The following is an 18,383-nucleotide window of genomic DNA, read 5'->3' on the forward strand; positions in this document are numbered from 1 at the left end:
GAAACATAACGTAAGACTTGTTTGTGCTGCGAAGAACATTGGGAGCTGCAAAAACAAAACAAACAAAAAATGCCATGGTCAGGCGACCGACTGCTGTGGGTGTCTGCATGGGGAGGAGGAGTTGGCAGAGTGGGTGGAGTTGGCAGAGTGGGTGGGCAGCACCCACTCGATACATTCCTTGGTGGTGAAAACTGTGAGAGAGACAGAGAGAGAGAGAAGGGGCAAGCGGGCGGGGCACACTGCAAACAAACATGTAGGCCTTATTTCTTCTGCGTTGCTTCTTCGTTCATCATACAAGACCAGATAGATGTGCAACAAAAGCACAAATACACAAGCCAGATATAATAAGAGAAGAGTTTATTTTTATTCTGTCGAGATTCGTAGAAAAAAGGGGGGAAATGGAGAGAATAAAAGCCATATGACATCATTCTGACTTCTGACTTCCTTTTTTTTTTACAATGACACTCATTTCAATGCAGTGATTTCTGGGAGAAAAAGAGAGAGAGATAAAAAGATCAGGAAAGAGAAAACATTGTAAGGCCAGAAGAGATATTTTCTAGAATTAAAATCCAAGCAGGCAAGAAATAGGCCTATATAGTTCCTCGAGCTGAATGTATATAAAATGTACACATTGAGCAATCATCACAACAAATATTTACAATTCCTTTTTTTTTTTTTTTTATCAAATTCGTTCAAAAACAAAAACGTCTGGATAAACATGGCGGGTGGTGGTGGACGTGGTGAGGGGTGTTCTTTTGTTAGAGTTACTGTAGAATATCATAATACATTCACTAACTCGGATCAAGCTACATATTATACTGAAGACCAGAATCCACCGATACTCTCTCCTCTACTCTATCCATCGCCTCATAAATATCTTTAGTGTCACCTTCCCCGCTCGCTGTCTGACCGCACATTAGAGGCCAATTCCTTCCTTCCGTCTGCTGCTGCTGGACACCAGAGCGCGGTTTCTTTTCTTTCTAATTTTTTTTAACCCATTTAGACCTGAGGCCAGATTCTACAAAATGCGACAGTTGTCTGAAAAAACCCTGTATTTCTATGTCAGTGGTTCTCAAACTTTTTCATGTCAAGAACCCTCAGAATTGACCACCGACCGACCCCCCCCCCCCCCCCCCATCTGAAAATATGTTGTTTCAGTTTCAGTTGTCGAGTTAAAAACATTCACTGTGAAAGAATATAAATTCAAAGATTTTCACAACATTTTCAGGATTTTTCAAAAAAAAAAGAAAAATAGCAGATCTACAAGCTTGTCGATCTGCTATTTTTTTTCTCCAACAGCTAAGTTTAACATAATGGTTAAAAGCTATAAGGTGACACAGACGCGTCCTCAGGTCTAAATGAGCTAATAATGACTACGCTGGTTTACACGGCAGGAGTCAACCCATCATCGCCACAGTCAAGACCAGAATAAATGTGCCCTTTTTTGGTCCGCGATGTGTAATCCAAACTGCTTGGTACTCCCAGCGCCAACGCAAGTGCACACTTCCCCTTCCACCAGAGAAGGAAAAAAATAAAGTCAGCTTGCATTTCTGGTAAATAATAAGAAGCTTGCTACTCAGTGTGTGTTGGTGTCTACACACAGACATATTATTTTGAGGCAAATGTAGTGATAAAAAAAAGAAAAGGCCATTATTTTACGTCCATACAACCACAAATGGTTGCCGTATTAAGCTATACATGCGGTTAAAGATTTCATAAATCTCAGGTTCCCTTTTTCCTGAGTTAAAAGTGTTATACATACGTGTGTGTAGCCGGTACGGCTTAATTTCTACGCAGCCCTACGTAGGGGTGGGCGATGTGGTGATTAAATATCGTCGAAGTCGACGCAATGTCTCCGCGATATGCCTTTACAGAGATATTGTGTGTGTGTGTGTGTGTGATATATATATATATCACATTCTACGATTTGCAGTTGCTGTGCCTCAATTCATATTTCTGTAGAACGGCGGTTTCGTTCTGCAAAAATATTTGGCATAAAAAGTATTTTGGTCTGTCACTCCCTTTTCTTTTAGTTGTTGTTGTTACCTTGTAGGTGGTCAAGTACGGTTAAGTAACTTGAAAAATAACCATACAAACCGAAGAAAAAATAATGGTGACGAAATCGTGGATCGTGATACTGCTTGAAAAAGAATGGTGACATTATATATTTCCATATCGCCCACCCCTCTGAACTAAAAACACTCCTGCCCTATGATATGATATAATATAATATAGTATAGTGAGAAATCAGAGCATGGATGCCAGGTAGCAGTTACCTGTAGTTTACAGTTAATCTGATTTATTGGAGCAACTCTACAGTAGAATAAGAAATGCATCTTTCGCTTGATATGTCAACCGGTTCTGGTTCGGCCTTACATTAAAAAGCCTCTTAACCTTTTCGAAAACACACAAACCAAAAAAGAAATAACATCAACAACACTGAAGCTTTTCAACACTGTTTTTACGCTGCTTCGTTTAGCCAAAGACAAACAGACAGACAAGACAAGAGAGAGAGAGAGAGAGAGAGAGAGACAAAAAACAAACTGTCTCTGCCCTCAGTGTTCATTCAGTGAACGATATTCGATACAGAAAATAAACGACAGCGTTATGATGACCTTTGGCCGGTAGAGACTGAAGGTCAACTTGAAGGTCACTTCTCGGGGGGAGCATCCATCGGTCAGCAGGTGCTGCGCCCAACACTGATAAGCACAGGTGCACGTGCTGCAGGCCTCTGTGTATGGAGTGTCTAGCTGGCCCGTTGCGGTCTCACCAGCTCACATTTATCACACGTGCAGGACGAAAACAAAACAAAACTAACCACATTCAATCTGGCGTCCCGACTTTGGGCATGTGATTATATAGGCGAACATAAAAGACAAAAAGGGAAGAAAAAAAATAGGGGGGAGAAAATAGCAGATCTGCAATCTCACGCCACATGGCGTCGTGAGATTTGCACATGGGCTATTTTTCTGCGCGCCGCACGACGTACGAAATGGTACGATTAAGTGGTCAAACCACTGCTGTTGTTTTGCCGTCTCTCGGCTATACGGAGATCTTTAAAAAAAAAAAAAAAAAAGAGAAAAGAAAACATTGAGATAGTAACGAACGAACAGAAAACGGTTTCATGCACTGCACTGCACTGCACGGCGACGCAAAGGAGAGGAATCCATAGTTTTTTGGTTATTTTTTCGTGAATGAACGGACCAATCCTTGAGCAGCGGGTGGGCGGGGGCATCTGGGAAGGGGGGTGGGGGGGGGGTGGGTTGAGACGGAGGAGCTGTGGCACGAGTAAAGGAGGAGGAGCCTCATTTGATCAGCCTCTTGGCCACGTCTCCATAGGCGAACTCGATCTCCTTGTCGCTGGGGCAGGTGTTGGTGAACTCCTCGCGGGTGTAGGCGTTGCTCAGGTACTTCCACACCGCCGTCATCTCCTTGGGGATGTCGAAGCCTCTGTACTTCTTGGTCACCACCTGTCTCGGGGGGGAAACGCGGGTTTAGCGCCGGTGTTGAGAGACTGAGCCACCCGCCAGGTCGTATATATGCTCTGATAAAAACACTTTGAACCCATTTTGACCTGAGATCAGATTCTAAAAATGTCTTCTAAATCCTGACAGTTTTCTGAAAAAGCCATGTTTCTACATGTCAGTCGTTCGATTTTTCAAAAATAGCAGAACTACAAGCTCGTAGCGTGCCACAGGGGCCAATGCGGCCCTCGCCCCAAATTGAGTTCGACACCTCTGATCTAATGTGATCCTGGGCTCTACACACCCTCCACCAACCTAGTCCCCATATATGGGGGACAAGGGGAGAGCAACGGACATGAACTCATGCTTCTAAACCCTCACCTTGACCAGTGTTTAATTCGTCGACTAATACTATGACAAAAACATGTTCGTCGACTACCTTTTTTCACAGGTGGAAACTAAGCTACAGTACGATGACTAAAACTAAGACTAAATATATTGACAATTCCGTCAACAAATAAAAACTAGACAAACGTGTTAGGAAGGGACTAGTGGACAAGAGATCCAGTATACTGTAAATAAAAGACAAGTCATTTTACACTTGGTTGCATGCTGGAAATAGCAGATCTACAAGCTCACAACACGTTGCGCTGCGACGCGTTGTGGAGCTTGTAGATCTGCTATTTTCAGCAAGTGTTAAAATCAGCCATTATACGACGACATCAAGGCCCGCCAAAACTAATTAAATATTATTATTTTAGTCAACTAAACCAACTGTATATTTAGTTGGCTAAAACTAAATTGAGTTCCATTCCAAAGTCTATGAAAACTTGAAAACTTGTTGCCGAAATCAACACTGGGCAGCAGGTTGATCAAACACTGACCTTGACCAGGTTGATCAAACACTGACCTTGACTATGTGCAGCAGGTTGATCAAACACTGACCTTGACTATGTGCAGCTTGGGCAGCAGGTTGATCAAACACTGACCGTGACGATGTGCAGCTTGGGCAGCAGGTTGATCAAACACTGACCGTGACTATGTGCAGCTTGGGCAGCAGGTTGATCAAACACTGACCTTGACTATGTGCAGCTTGGGCAGCAGGTTGATCAAACACTGACCTTGACTATGTGCAGCTTGGGCAGCAGGTTGATCAAACACTGACCTTGACTATGTGCAGCTTGGGCAGCAGGTTGATCAAACACTGACCTTGACTATGTGCAGCTTGGGCAGCAGGTTGATCAAACACTGACCTTGACTATGTGCAGCTTGGGCAGCAGGTTGATCAAACACTGACCTTGACTATGTGCAGCTTGGGCAGCAGGTTGATCAAACACTGACCTTGACTATGTGCAGCTTGGGCAGCAGGTTGATCAAACACTGACCTTGACTATGTGCAGCTTGGGCAGCAGGTTGATCAAACACTGACCGTGACTATGTGCAGCTTGGGCAGCAGGTTGATCAAACACTGACCGTGACTATGTGCAGCTTGGGCAGCAGGTTGATCAAACACTGACCGTGACGATGTGCAGCTTGGGCAGCAGGTTGATCAAACACTGACCTTGACGATGTGCAGCTTGGGCAGCAGGTTGCAGTCGGCCAGGGTCATGTCGTCTCCGTCCAGGAACCTGCGGCTGGACACCTTGACGTCGTCCATGCTGTTGTGGTCGATCTCGTCGGGCAGCGGCGAGCGCAGGTACTCGTCCAGCTTCTGTAGCGTCTTCAGGAGCCCACGTTCCAGAGCTATACGCAGGAGCGCGCGCACACACACACACACACACACACATTAACCATTTATTTATGTCCACACAAAGGAGATGCATACAAGGACACACATAGTAAAGGTGCAGTAGAGTAAATCGCGCACACACACACACACACACACACACACACACACACACACACACACACACACACACACACACACACACACACACAGCCGATGAAAGAGGTTAGGTTTTGATGCCCATTATATGCTATGTCAGTACTTAACTAGTTGAAAATCACACCCGTGTGAAGTTGAGGGGCGCTCTTATCATCATGGTGGAAAATTGACACCATGCCCATTTGCTCAGGCTCCGACGTGAAGTTCTCCATTCATTGTCGATGGGAATTTAATGTTTGTGTAGGACAAAGTCTGTGAACGTACGCTAAAAGCTGGATATACCCCTCAACAAAGGCTTTAATTTTTTTTTTTTTTTTTAAGCTCTTTTTTGTGAGCTTTATTTTAGACAGTGCCTTTGTGTTTGTCAGAAAGTCTGCCCGTTGGGAATGGGTCGATCGGACCCAGCAGAACTGCTCCTTGTAGCATTGTGTAGAGAACTGCTCCTTGTAGCTTGAACCCATTTAGACTTTAGGCCGATTAAAAAGAAAACACCTTCTAAATGCTGATCTACGGTAAGTTATACATTAGCCAACAGCTAATGTTACACAAAGGTGTTCCCGGATTGAAATGTATAACAACGAATACGTAGGCCTGCGTTCCCTCCAGGTACACCTTTCGGTGTTTTAAGCTGAACAACATTTTCAGATGGGGGTCCGCGGCCAAATACAGATAATTCTGGGGGTCCTTGACATGAAATAGGTTGAGCACCGCTGACATAGAAGAATCACAGGTTTTTCAGAAAACAAGTCATGGTTTAGAAGACATTTTGTAAGAATCTGGTCTCAGTGTCTAAATGGGTGAATAAACTTCAGTTCACACCGCTCTTCCTCGTGTCCTCACTCATTGGACGAGTGGTTCTCAAGCTATGCGAAGGGAAGATAATGGGTACGGAGATTCCTTGCATTCATATAGAAGACAAGAGAGGAAACGGTGAGGTTGACGCACAATCTGGACATCTGCCGCCTACCGGCACCACGCCCCATGTTGGTTGAGGCTGTTCTCGGAGGCCTCCTCCGACCACCACAGCTGCAGTGGTCACAGTATGAACGATCAGCCACCAGAGGGCGGCATTTCATTGAGAGAGAGAGAGGGAGGCAACCACTCAGGCACATACTGTGAAGATCTTAACACCACGTTTTACAGTAGTCTTGCAGCAGAACACGTGAACACCCGTAGGTCTATCATTAACCGAGTAGTGTCTTTATCATCTGGACATGCGATTCAGGCATAAAACCTCTTATTGACATATCCCTGGCCTGTTGGCATTCTGCACCAACCACAGTTAGGTCAATATTTCCCCAGGGTGGAGTGAGAGCAGCCATCTAAACGAAGATAGCGCGAGAAGAAGAGATAGCAACAACAACGCCAAGTGTCATGTCACACCTCAGGTTTTCCATGAAATGATATGTATTTGGCCACCGACCGACACCCCCCCCCCCCCCTCCCCATTGTCCCCGTTGTTCCAGGGACCTCAAAGAAGCAAAGATTCAAGTTAAAATTCTGTGAAAGAATATATTAAAAGATTTGCACACATTTTTCAAAAATGGCAGATCTACAAGCTCGTAGTGCGGCACTCGGTGCCGCGCTATGACCTTGTAGATCTGCTATTTGTCAAAGTATAAAACAATGGTTGAAGTGGTTAAAAGCTATAAGGCGACACAGATGCGTCCTCGGTATAAACGGGTTAATATTTAAAAGATGATAGATGCAGTACAGTTCCTCATATCTAAAATAGTTGGTGCATATCATCTCTGAGAATGCATTATACATTCATTGCAGTATTCTCTGAAATTGTTCAAATTTTTTTTAAGTCCGTATAATCTACTGGAGCCGAATTCTTTGGAGTCGATTAAACCAATTAGGGAGATTATGGAGACCAGTTCTTGATTGGGTTTCTTGCCCAGATTCAGGGTGACTTCATCATGTTTTATTAAGAGTCCATCCAAATGAGATGGTCCAAGCCAGTGAGTGGTTCCCAAACATTTTAGCTCACGAAACAAAAGAGAAATTAGATGCATGTTTGCCTGGGACCCAAACTAGTGAAAATAGCAGATCAATTCAGCACTTGTTTTTAGGAATTTTTGGGGAATTGTTTTTAATTGATGAAAAGTTGTGAGATTTTCTTTTGTTTAATTTTAATTCTTTAATCTTAAAAGAGTGACAGTCAGATTCAGTCACAGACGAACAAAAGCTCCGTGACACGCTCGCTCCCAAAGCAAAGCACCAATCACAGCGAGGCTACCCACATTGCCCACAGCAACCACACAATTCAGACAATTGGAGGACTTCAGGGGTTCGCGCCTCTCTCTGAAGTCACATACCACGCTCTGAGAGAGAGAGAGAGAGAGAGAGAGAGAGACACAGATGTTAGGATAATCAACTCACCTTCGTTGGCATCTGGTTTGGAGTTCTTGATCAAAGCCGAAAACTTAGCGAAGATGTCCATACCAGCTGTGTTCGACTCAGGATGCCTGGCACTGAGCTTGGCAAATCTACCACGCGCACACACGCACACACACACACACACACACACACACACACACACACACACACACACACAGTAATGAGCACGTGTTGAATGACTGGCCTGTGTTGAACACAACACAAGCCCGATAATATAGAGGGTATGCACATGCATGAAGTGAATGGGCAAACCGAGTGGCAAAGTGAGTTTAACGTCGTTTAATGCAATCAGAATCAGATAGGACTTTGTTTTTGTTTGGATGTATATGGGGGGCTGTCCACACCCACAGGGTGCTCATGATGATAAGGGGGGGGGTCTTTCCTCACTCACTTGGGCGGGCTGAGGATGTCCTCGAGGAACTCCTCGATCTTGTTGACGTCGGTCTTGACCTCGCCGTTGAAGGTGATGAAGGGCGGGTGCGTGCCGGGGGCCAGGTTCTGGAGGTCTGCGGGTTTCCTGTATAGGATGGAAGACACCACATCTTTAGGGAATGGGACCGTTTGGGAAATCACCATGAGACGGGAGATCTTTAGGGAATGGGACCGTTTGGACATCACCATGGAGACCATTATAGAGCGTTGTACGGTGGCTGTGGTCTTCTGGACCCACTGAAACAAATCGGCCATTCATTTTTTTCCTCCATAGAGATTTACAAAAAAATAAATGATATAAATTATATTAAGCTTAGAATTCCAGCCATCCAGGATCCTGGTGAATCATGACCATAACACCCCTTTGTAAAGCGGTTTTCATTTCCGTTTCTTCACGAACAGTGACAATGTCCTGGACAAGTTGGCAGAATGCACTGGACTCCGGCAACAGCTCAGCTTTAATGATCTCAAATCCCTTTTATTTTAGATCGTTTGTTTTTTTTAGTAATAGTACAACATAAACATCACAGAGACTTTAGATGTCACTGTACAATATACTTTAAAACAGTCGTCATGTTGCGCACACATGCCTAAAATAGCTCCAATTACGCCGCCTTCGTTGAAAACTGCAGCTCGTCACTCTCCAGGCTGCATGAACAGCGCTCGAGCACTCAAGTTTTCTGCCCCCTCAATGTCGTAACGCTGTCTTACTCTAACAGCTCTGATGCGCGCCGGCGGGTCTTAGGCTCATTCGCGCTGTTACAGAAGCCCCTTTGGGACAAAACACTGTGCAACGACTTTGGTCATTATGAAACACAGAGAAAGAGAGAAAAAAAAAGGCGAACAATCAAAATAAGTGAATTAGCCTAAGACCCAGTCTTACACTGGATGTTGTTAAGTAATATTTCACCTGTACCACTCATTATTGGATATAACATCAGATTATGGTAAAAAAACAAAAACAAGGAGAGAGATGTATATTAAAAGGTATATTCAGTGATTTCACTTAATTCAAATATCACTCCTTTTTTTGTTTTGTTGTGATAATCCTCCCTACTATAAAGTGTGCTGACCATATAAGGATTTCCTCCCTGTCCCCAGTTAACCCCTGGGGGGGTCAAAAAAACCTTAGGTTTCGTTTTCGGCTCTCTATCCTGATTGGATGAAAGGCTTTGCCACCTATAGCCAAAAAAACGAAACCTACAGTTTTTTTTGAGTGAAATCACTGAATATACCTTTAAAAAAGGCCAATAGTAGACTATAGCTTTCCTGGGTGAGTACAGAGTATCACAATAGCCTGCTGCAGCTGCACCATGCTAGACTGTTCTAGAGACCACTTCACTCACACGTATGTTTGTGCACATTCCTATCTCTGTGCAGTCAGTTCTCAGAGCTAGCACGCTGTGTTCTAGATGTCTCCAGAGGTCAGATATGACACACACACACACACACACACACACACACACACACACACACACACACACACACACACACACACACACACACACACACACACACACACACACACACACACACACACACACACACACACACACACACACACACACACACACACACACACACACACACACACACACACACACACCTCAGGTCTAAATGGGTTAATATTTAATAGATGATAGATGCTGTCCAGTTCCTCATATCTGAAATAGTTGGTGCATATCAGCTCTGAGAATGAATTACATTCTCTTTTTTTTTTTTTAAGTCTGTATAATCTACTGCAGCCGAATTCTTTGGAGTCGATTAAACCAATTAGGGAGATTATGGAGACCAGTTCTTGATTGGGTTCTTGCCCAGATTCAGGGTGACTTCATCGTCTTTCACCAAGAGTCCCTCCAAATGAGATGGTCCAAGCCAGTGCGTGGTTCCCAGACGTTTCAGCTCAAGACAGTTACAAAAAGAAAGAATCCAACATGAAGCAATTCGATGTGCGTCCGCGTTTCACACACAGCTTGTGGATCTGCTACTCGTGATGCATTTGTTCCGACGCTGTCGTGTGATCTCATTCTCAAGGCATTCATTTACCCAAAAACATGGAGATCAGAGGTTTCTCTGATCACCACCGATCCAACATAGAGCCCGTGGCACGCACGCACGCACGCACGCACACACGCACACACGCACACACGCACACACGCACACACACACACACACACACACGGTACTTATCAGGGTTTTGGACTTGACGCCACACACACACACACACACACACACACGCACGCACACGCACACACACACGGTACTTATCAGGGCTTTGGACAAGACGCCCGAGGGTGGCAACAAAACAGGAAACTATTTCCATTCTTGGGCATGCAAAAAGGAAGTGGCACCCTCACTCGAAGAGGGGGAGGGGGGGGGGAGTGGTTCCCAACCTTGGCTTCGAGGGCCACCAAGGTCTAAAATGGACCTCAACACACCCAGACTTTTACAGTGTAGATTGGGGTGAAACAAGATTTTAAAAAAAAGACCCTTAATTTAATGGGTCCCCGGTGGGACCCTGTACCAGACGCTGATTAACCCATTCTGAACGGGAACCAATTTTGGTGTTAGCATCATGTTGTGCTTTAGCTATTGAAAAATAGCAGATCTACAAGCTCATAGCGCGCCACCGAGTGGCACGCTACGAGCTTGTAGGTCTGCTATTTTTTTTAAATCGAAGAACGACTGACATTTTTAGAATCTGATCTCAGGTCAGAATGGGGTTAATCAGACCAGTGTGTGTCCAGTGGAAACCTCGTATGAATCTGATCTCAGGTCAGAATGGATTAACAGCAGTGGAAGAGAATTCCCCCGGAGATTATCAGGCTTTTATCGCAGCAACGTTAGACTTCCTTGGAGGCAGAGAGAGAGAGAGAGAAAATGGAACTTTTTTTTTTGTGTTTAGTTTAGGGGAAAGTCACAGAGAAACCATGTCAACTCCAGGCGGTATAACTCTTTGCATTGGCCAATAAAGACGAGACGACACATCCATATTCACATGCTATGCCGCAGTAAAAAAAAAAGAAATATAACCCATTCTGAACGGGAACCCGTTTTGGTGTTAGCACCACGTTATACTTTAGCTATTGAAAAATAGCAGATCTACAAGCTCATAGCGTGCCACCGAGTGGCGCGCTACGAGCTTGTAGGTCTGCTATTTTTGAAAAAAATCGAAGAACGACTGACATTTTCAGAATCTGATCTCAGGTCAGAATGGGTTAATCAGACCAGTGTGTGTCCAGTGGAAACCTCGTATGAATCTGATCTCAGGTCGGAATGGGATAATAGAGCCATAAACGGTATACAAACAAACTGCTTCTTGTGTCTAGAACAGTCAAGGTCACACGGTGCGCCGCCGCCTCTATGCGGGCGTGGAAAAAGTGAAGCGCGTTATCAATGGTCTCCTCAGAACAACACGCATGCCAGCCGGAGCAACGAGTGGTCGGTCCCACCGGCGGAACAAAGGCTTGTTTGAGAGAGAGAGAGAGAGAGAGAGAGAGGGAGAGAGAGAGGGGGGAAAACAGACACTGCTAAGTGGGCGGATATCCTCCAATGCCTTTTCTTGTACAGCAGGGCCATGGCTTGGCAGCCTGTGTTTTAGATTAGATACCGAGGGTACGGGGGGGGCTGACAAAATATATATTTCTTTTGTATGACAATATACAGAAAGACGCGGGTTTGTTCAGTTCAATACAGTTTCATCATACAAAGCAGAACAACCTAAAGAAAAGGCAGTGCTGTACCAAAGAATTGACCGAAGTAAGGTCCTGTTTAAACGACAACCATCGCCTCTAGAGAAAGTTAACGTTAAACCCCCTTCCAGAGTGGAAATCGTTGAAAACGATCGGTCTACCTGGCAACACGTCTGTCTCAGTGCCACCTGGCATGCACACTAGTACACTGCAGCGTTTTCAATCCCTTTTGTGTCCCCCTGTGCAAAACACAGAATAAACAGTGAGATATTCCTTGATATGAGAACTATAAGAGGGGAAAAACCCTGCCTCTCAATTATGAAATTAACCCACAGTGCATGAGCAAGATTAAGTGAGTTATTGATCGAAATATGCGTTTTAATTTCATTTTACGTTGCTTTAATTGCCCAGCCCTATAGTTCATCATTGACACAGTCGTGGCGGAGCCTTGTTATTGGTGACCCTGAGACGCTGGTTTCCCACTCAGTATAGGAGGTTGAACAGTGAGCCTATCAGAAGGCTGATGCGGGGTCTGCTCTCAGGCAGATGTCCTCCATGATAGTGGCAGCCGATGCTGCTTTATATACACTAGCCCTTACCCGTTGTGAGATATTTGCCCCATCTTGTGGCCGCGGGGGGTGCTGCACCCAGGCGCATTGCCCATGGGATCGTGTGGTGATGTAAAAACAATATTTGTACAGTAAATATGACAGTTGCGTCTGTAAAAAGTAGCCTAGGTCACTTCTGGGAGCGTGCAGAATTGTTTTGGCATGGAGAGATGTGCTAATAGTGTGGCTCGGTCGGAGATAGACCACGTACAAAGACCACGGCTGTAAACGGCTGTAAACGGCTGTTTTTATTCACTAATAAATTCATTATTAATCATTAATGTGTCAAATCGAAAAAAGGGCTCTGTTAAGACCTCCATATAATCATGGTCCATGCCTGTGTGAAAAGTGGGAGTGATTCGTGCAGTCAATGATGAGATAACGCTCTGTCAGTGACATTCAGACATTCGCTGAATTATAGTATGATGATGATGATGATGACGATATATTATTTAACCCATTCTGACCTCAGCTCAGGTTCTAAAAATGTCTTCTAAATCCTGACAGTTTTCTGAAAAAGCTATGTTTCTATGTCAGTCGTTCTACAAGCTCGTAGCGCACCACTCGGTGGCGCGCTACGAGCTTGTAGATTTTCCAATAGCTAAAGAATAACATAACGCTAACACCAAAAGGGGTTCCCGCACCCAGAATGGGATAACTTGTATAAACAAACTTTGTTTTAACTCAAATCATTGCTTCTAGGAGGTCAACAACTTTTCACATGGGGGGTCTGCAGTCAAAAACATAAACTTCTTCACGTCAAAGACCGCCGGAATTATGAGAACTACTGGCTGACCAAGTGGCGACGGTAACCGCCAAATAGACACACGTCGTCTTATTACGTTTAGCATGTTTCCGTGTAAGGAACATGTCTTGTGTGTTTCTCCAGGCAGCATGTTGGTGGCATCTTTTATGATGACGAATCCACCAGAAGACGACGTCACGAGCCGCGCGGCAACACATAAAAATCCAGAAGCGGGTCACACACACACACACACACACACACACACACACACACACACACACACACAGGCCCTCCGAGTCACACATAAAGAGACCCATGGAAACAAGGAGTCCAATCTGTCCACAATGTCTGAAAATAATCGAGCCATATATACGTTCGCCGAGCCAGGCCCGAGGCGTGGAAAAAACTATAATGGGGGAAGCATTTACACATGACTCATTCACAGACAGAGACATGACGAGGAGAGCGACCGGTTCCAGAGAGCTGCTGCTGCTGCTATAGCCTGGTACGACTTAACGCTAGTCCCCCTCATTCTGGGAGGAGAAAATACTGCTGAAAATTGCAGAGAATCTGCTTTTTTTAATCCTGCCTTTGATTCGTGGTGACCTCGGCGGTAAAAAATGACATGTTACCCAGCAACCCGCAAAAAAATAATCTGAGGCAGGAAGTTGGAACCTTAAATATAGCCTCTGGAGTCCCGCGCACTTTTTTCTATACGGCTTTTGGGAAAGAAAGGGTCATGGGAAAAAGCAAAAAAGCAGTCGGTGTTGTTGGGGCGGTGGCGGCGGCCGTCGCCGAACGCGCCGGAAGGGCGGGGCCGGATCAAAGCGCGCAAACCGCCCCGCCCCGCCCTCTGTGACGGTCTTTTCGCGGGACCCCCCCCGAACAGCAACGAGAAGAGGAGAGGTGGGAGGAGGAGGAGGAGGAGGAAGGCGGATGAAGAGGGAGAGGGGGGGGGCAGGGCTAAGGGAAGGGAAGGGAGCCCGCCCCACGCCCCCTCCCCAGCGATGGCCTGTAAAAAAGGATTCCTGCTGGACTCACCTCTTAAGATCCACTGTGGTGACGTTGAACACGACCCCCTTCAACCACAGGATCATGAAGAGCCTCTGGGAGAACGGACAGTTTCCGATGCTCTCGCCATCGCTCCCCGCCTGAGAGAGAGACAGACAGAGACAGAGAGAGAGAGACAGAGAGACAGAGAGACAGAGAGACAGACACAGAGACACAGACAATAAGATATCTATAGAATGCAGGAGTCCGGGACGTGCAGAGAGTGTTATAGATGCAGGCAGGGGCTGAAATCCCGTAAGAGGGCAGAAAATGGCTGATCTACAAGCACACAACGCGTTGAGAGCTTGTGTATAGATCAGATATTTTCACTGCGCAATCCAGCACTCTTTAGCATAGTGGAGATTGCGGCGTAACGACATGGATTTCTAAACACATTTTTGTTCAACGCAAAAATGCTGCCTTCGAGTTCAGGAGACTTGGGGGGAAAGAAAGCAATTCTCCTGAACGCTGCCTTAAAAATTGCGCGCCATGTCATGGAAAGGAGAGGAGGGCCTTTTGCATTTCTTTCACCATTAGTAAACGCTACATTCGTAGTACCTGGAAAGGGCAGTTGTTTTATACAGACGGGTAAAAGGGGCATGTCTATGTGTGCACTAGTGCTGCCAACGAATATTCTATATCCGAATATAGATTCGAATCAAAAATAATAATTAATAACCGAATATATAAAATTAAGGTTCGAATTAAAAAAATAAATAAAAAATATTTATTTATTTATTATTATTATTAGTTTTCGGTGCCATGGGTAAGCGTTGTGACTTGTGAGCTTGTAGATTAGTTATATTTGCCACGCGACACGCCGACAACGGCATACATTGAATTGAAGAATAAATCAGCTGCCTCGGACATTTCCTAAACACAGACTATACAGCGCAGCGCAGCGCAGTTCTGATTGGCTGCCTCGTCTCCAGCCATGTTGCCTCAGAATTCTTTAGGGTCACTAATTTGAGCATAACAGCGGAGCGGAGCGCAGGCGCTAGCCAGCTAAAAAGTTTCATAACGTCGGCACTCGGCAGCAGCCAGCAGACCCACAGTCCACAGATAATAATAATGCAGCAGAATTAACACTGCCTCCGTGCCTCGTTTTGATAAGGCTTGTAGGATTGCTCATTTAAGAAAAATGTTTTACTGGAGAAGGGAGAATGTATGCGTTCCGTTCCATCTCAGTTTTCAGCAACACCAATGCGCGGAGAGAGAGAGTTGCGCCAGCAATGCGATCTTAAATGTTATGTCTCAGGTTGTATTGGTGTAAATATAATTATAAAAAAATCCGATTGGCTCGAATTGAAATCCGAAATCCGAATGGCTCGAATTGTTCGAATCCACGTGGGTTTTTAAAACGAATATCCGAATCCAATTTTTGGACAATTACGGCAGCCCTAGTGTGCACGTCCCTGGCAGGAGTGAAAACAAAGGAGTGCACAGAAGATATAGCAGACGGACACCGTCTTCTTCCGTGGAACCACTGCGGTCCATTAACGATGAACACTGAACAGATTAGACTCCAATCCGTTTATAGTTTTTCTAATCATTCATCACCATTGTCAAGGACACCCCAAAAATATATGAAATTGGCCGCTGACCCCCCCCCCCCCCCCCCCCATCTGAAAATGTATTGTTTCAGGGACCACCTCCTCCCCAGAAGCAAAGATTTGAGTTTAAAAACGTTCGCTCTGAAAGAGTATAACATATTCAAAGCTTTGCACCACACGTTGATGGTTTAAAAGAAATATCAGACCTACAAGCTCGTATAGCGCGCCACTCGGTGGCGCGCTATACGCGCACTTGTAGATCTGCTATTTTTCAATAGCTAAATGATAACATAATGTTTAAAACACCAAAAGAGAATGGAAGATGAGGCCGACACCGATCGCATCTCCTCTGCACCACTGCTCCACTCACCCAGAAAGACAATGACGTTTTCACACGCACACACACACACACACACACACACACTCTATAGGAGGTCATCAAGATTTTAGGAAAGCATCGGAAAAATAGCTGAAAGGTAGCAGATCTATATATACGGTCTTACAAAACACACGACGGGTCGCAGCGCCATACAGTACTTTTTTTTTCGTCAAACCCTTTACTGTAAAACCTTTAGAGTTGTTTTTCTTGTGAGAGAAATGGTCCTCCCGTCCAACGTCCATTTCTCAAATTCTACTGTAACGCGTTGTTGTTGTGGGGACATTTGGCCCTCCCGAGTATCGTAATACAAGTACACACACTCTTCTCTAAAGACATAAGAAGCATAGAGAGAGAGAGAGAGAGAGAGAGAGAGAGCTGACCCCCTTGTCTCAAATGCTTCAGCACACTTCCCCTGCTGCCTCCATTAATCCATTCTGACCTGAGATCAGATTGTGTAAAAATGTCTTCTACATCCTGACAGTTTTCATTCTGACCCGAGATCAGATTCTAAAAACGTCTTCTAGATCCCGACAGTTTTCATTCTGACCTGAGATCAGATTCTAAAAACGTCTTCTACATCCCGACAGTTTTCTGAAAAAGCCATGTTTCCATGTCGGTCGACTTTTCAAAAATAGCAGACCTACAAGCTCGTAGCGCGCCACTCGGTGGCGCGCTGCGAGCTTGTAGATCTGCTATTTTTCAATAGCTAAAGCATAACGTAATGCTATAACACCAAAAGGGGCTCCTGCCCAAAATGGGTTAATCCACTCCGCTAATGTCTCGGTGTAAGAGGAACCGTCCACTGTGATTAAGGACAGGACAGCTTCTTGTTCCCCTATTTGCAAGGCTTATTTCAGGCGCGCGCGCACACACACACACACACACACACACACACACACACACACACACACACACACACACACACACACACACACACACACACACACACACACACACACACACACACACACACACACACACACACACACACACACACACACACACACACACACACACACACACACACACACAGCTTGAGAGCATAGCATTAACGTTTTAATTATGGCTATTTTGTAGCCCTATAAGCTTAAATCTAACCCTACAAGCCAAAACCCCAAACCCAACCGTGATCCTATACGACGGAATCCTCTCCCAATTGTAATTTTAGCTCTAAATGTCTTTGTAAACCATGAAAACAACATTTCTCTTGTGGTTGATTTATGAAATTCTACCATACTTGTGGGGACAACAGGCCCAGTCCTAAGTACACACACACACACACACACACACACACAGTTATTTGGGGTGATCAACTTTTGGAACAAAAGATTAAAACCACAGCATAAAGAACCAGCGTGACAAATCACAGCACAAATGTCCCCCCAAGAAGTGGCCTGCTCTCTGACTGACTGACTGACAGTCAATGACTGACTGACTGACTGACTCTCACACACACACACACACACACACACACACACACACACACACACACACACACACACACACACACACACACACACACACACAGACACACACTTTCCTTGGCAAACGCACCAACTCTCAGAGATCTCTCCGTCTGGTACCAGGATCATGTACTGTTATCTCTCCCTCTAGCCCTGCTTCTGCCAACATGCAAACTGTTAAGACACTTCCAAGCGGTGTATTTTGGGCACGTCATTATTATAAGCAAGAAAGAAGTAGTGAAAATAGCTACTTTTGTGTTGTGTGTGAGCTTGTATATATTCGCAATTTTCTCTATTTGTCGTATAGGACAAATAGCATCCAGGTTATGAAACGTGTGTGTGTGTGTGTGTGTGTGTGTGTGTGTCTACAATGAATACGACATAAGAGGGCAAAATATGGTTTGGGTTTGTCATCAGAAGGAAAAACAACCATTTGATTTGATTAACGGACTCCGGCGCAGGATCGTAATGAAATCTGTGCCGATGACTGACATAGGGCTGCGATCGCATCCAAGAAACCAATTTAATGTCCATTAACCCATTCTGACCCGAGATCAGATTAAAAAAAATGTCTTCTACATCCTGACAGTTTTCATTCTGACCTGAGATCAGATTTTAAAATTCTTCGAAGTCAGTCGCTCTTCGATTTTTCTAAAAATAGCAGACCTATACAAGCTCGTAGCGCGCCACTCGGTGGCGCGCTATGAGC

General features: G+C 45.0%; 1 protein-coding gene across 1 annotated transcript in view; it reads right to left on the bottom strand.

Annotated features, from left to right (window-relative positions):
• Positions 1–347: 347 nt before the first annotated feature.
• clic4 (chloride intracellular channel 4) overlaps positions 348–18,383 on the bottom strand; it is a 41,997-nt gene continuing 23,961 nt past the window's right edge. Inside the window, exons 2-6 of the mRNA XM_080784394.1 lie at positions 14,271–14,380; positions 8,144–8,269; positions 7,735–7,841; positions 5,026–5,207; positions 348–3,470 (exon numbers count right to left, since the gene is read on the bottom strand). Of these exons, the coding sequence (XP_080640520.1) occupies positions 3,306–3,470; positions 5,026–5,207; positions 7,735–7,841; positions 8,144–8,269; positions 14,271–14,380 (690 nt within the window). The 3' untranslated portion in view covers positions 348–3,305. The remainder of the gene's footprint in view (positions 3,471–5,025; positions 5,208–7,734; positions 7,842–8,143; positions 8,270–14,270; positions 14,381–18,383) is intronic.

Source organism: Protomyctophum bolini (genome assembly GCF_963924005.1).
Source record: "Protomyctophum bolini genome assembly, chromosome: 15".
NCBI lineage: Eukaryota > Metazoa > Chordata > Actinopteri > Myctophiformes > Myctophidae > Protomyctophum > Protomyctophum bolini.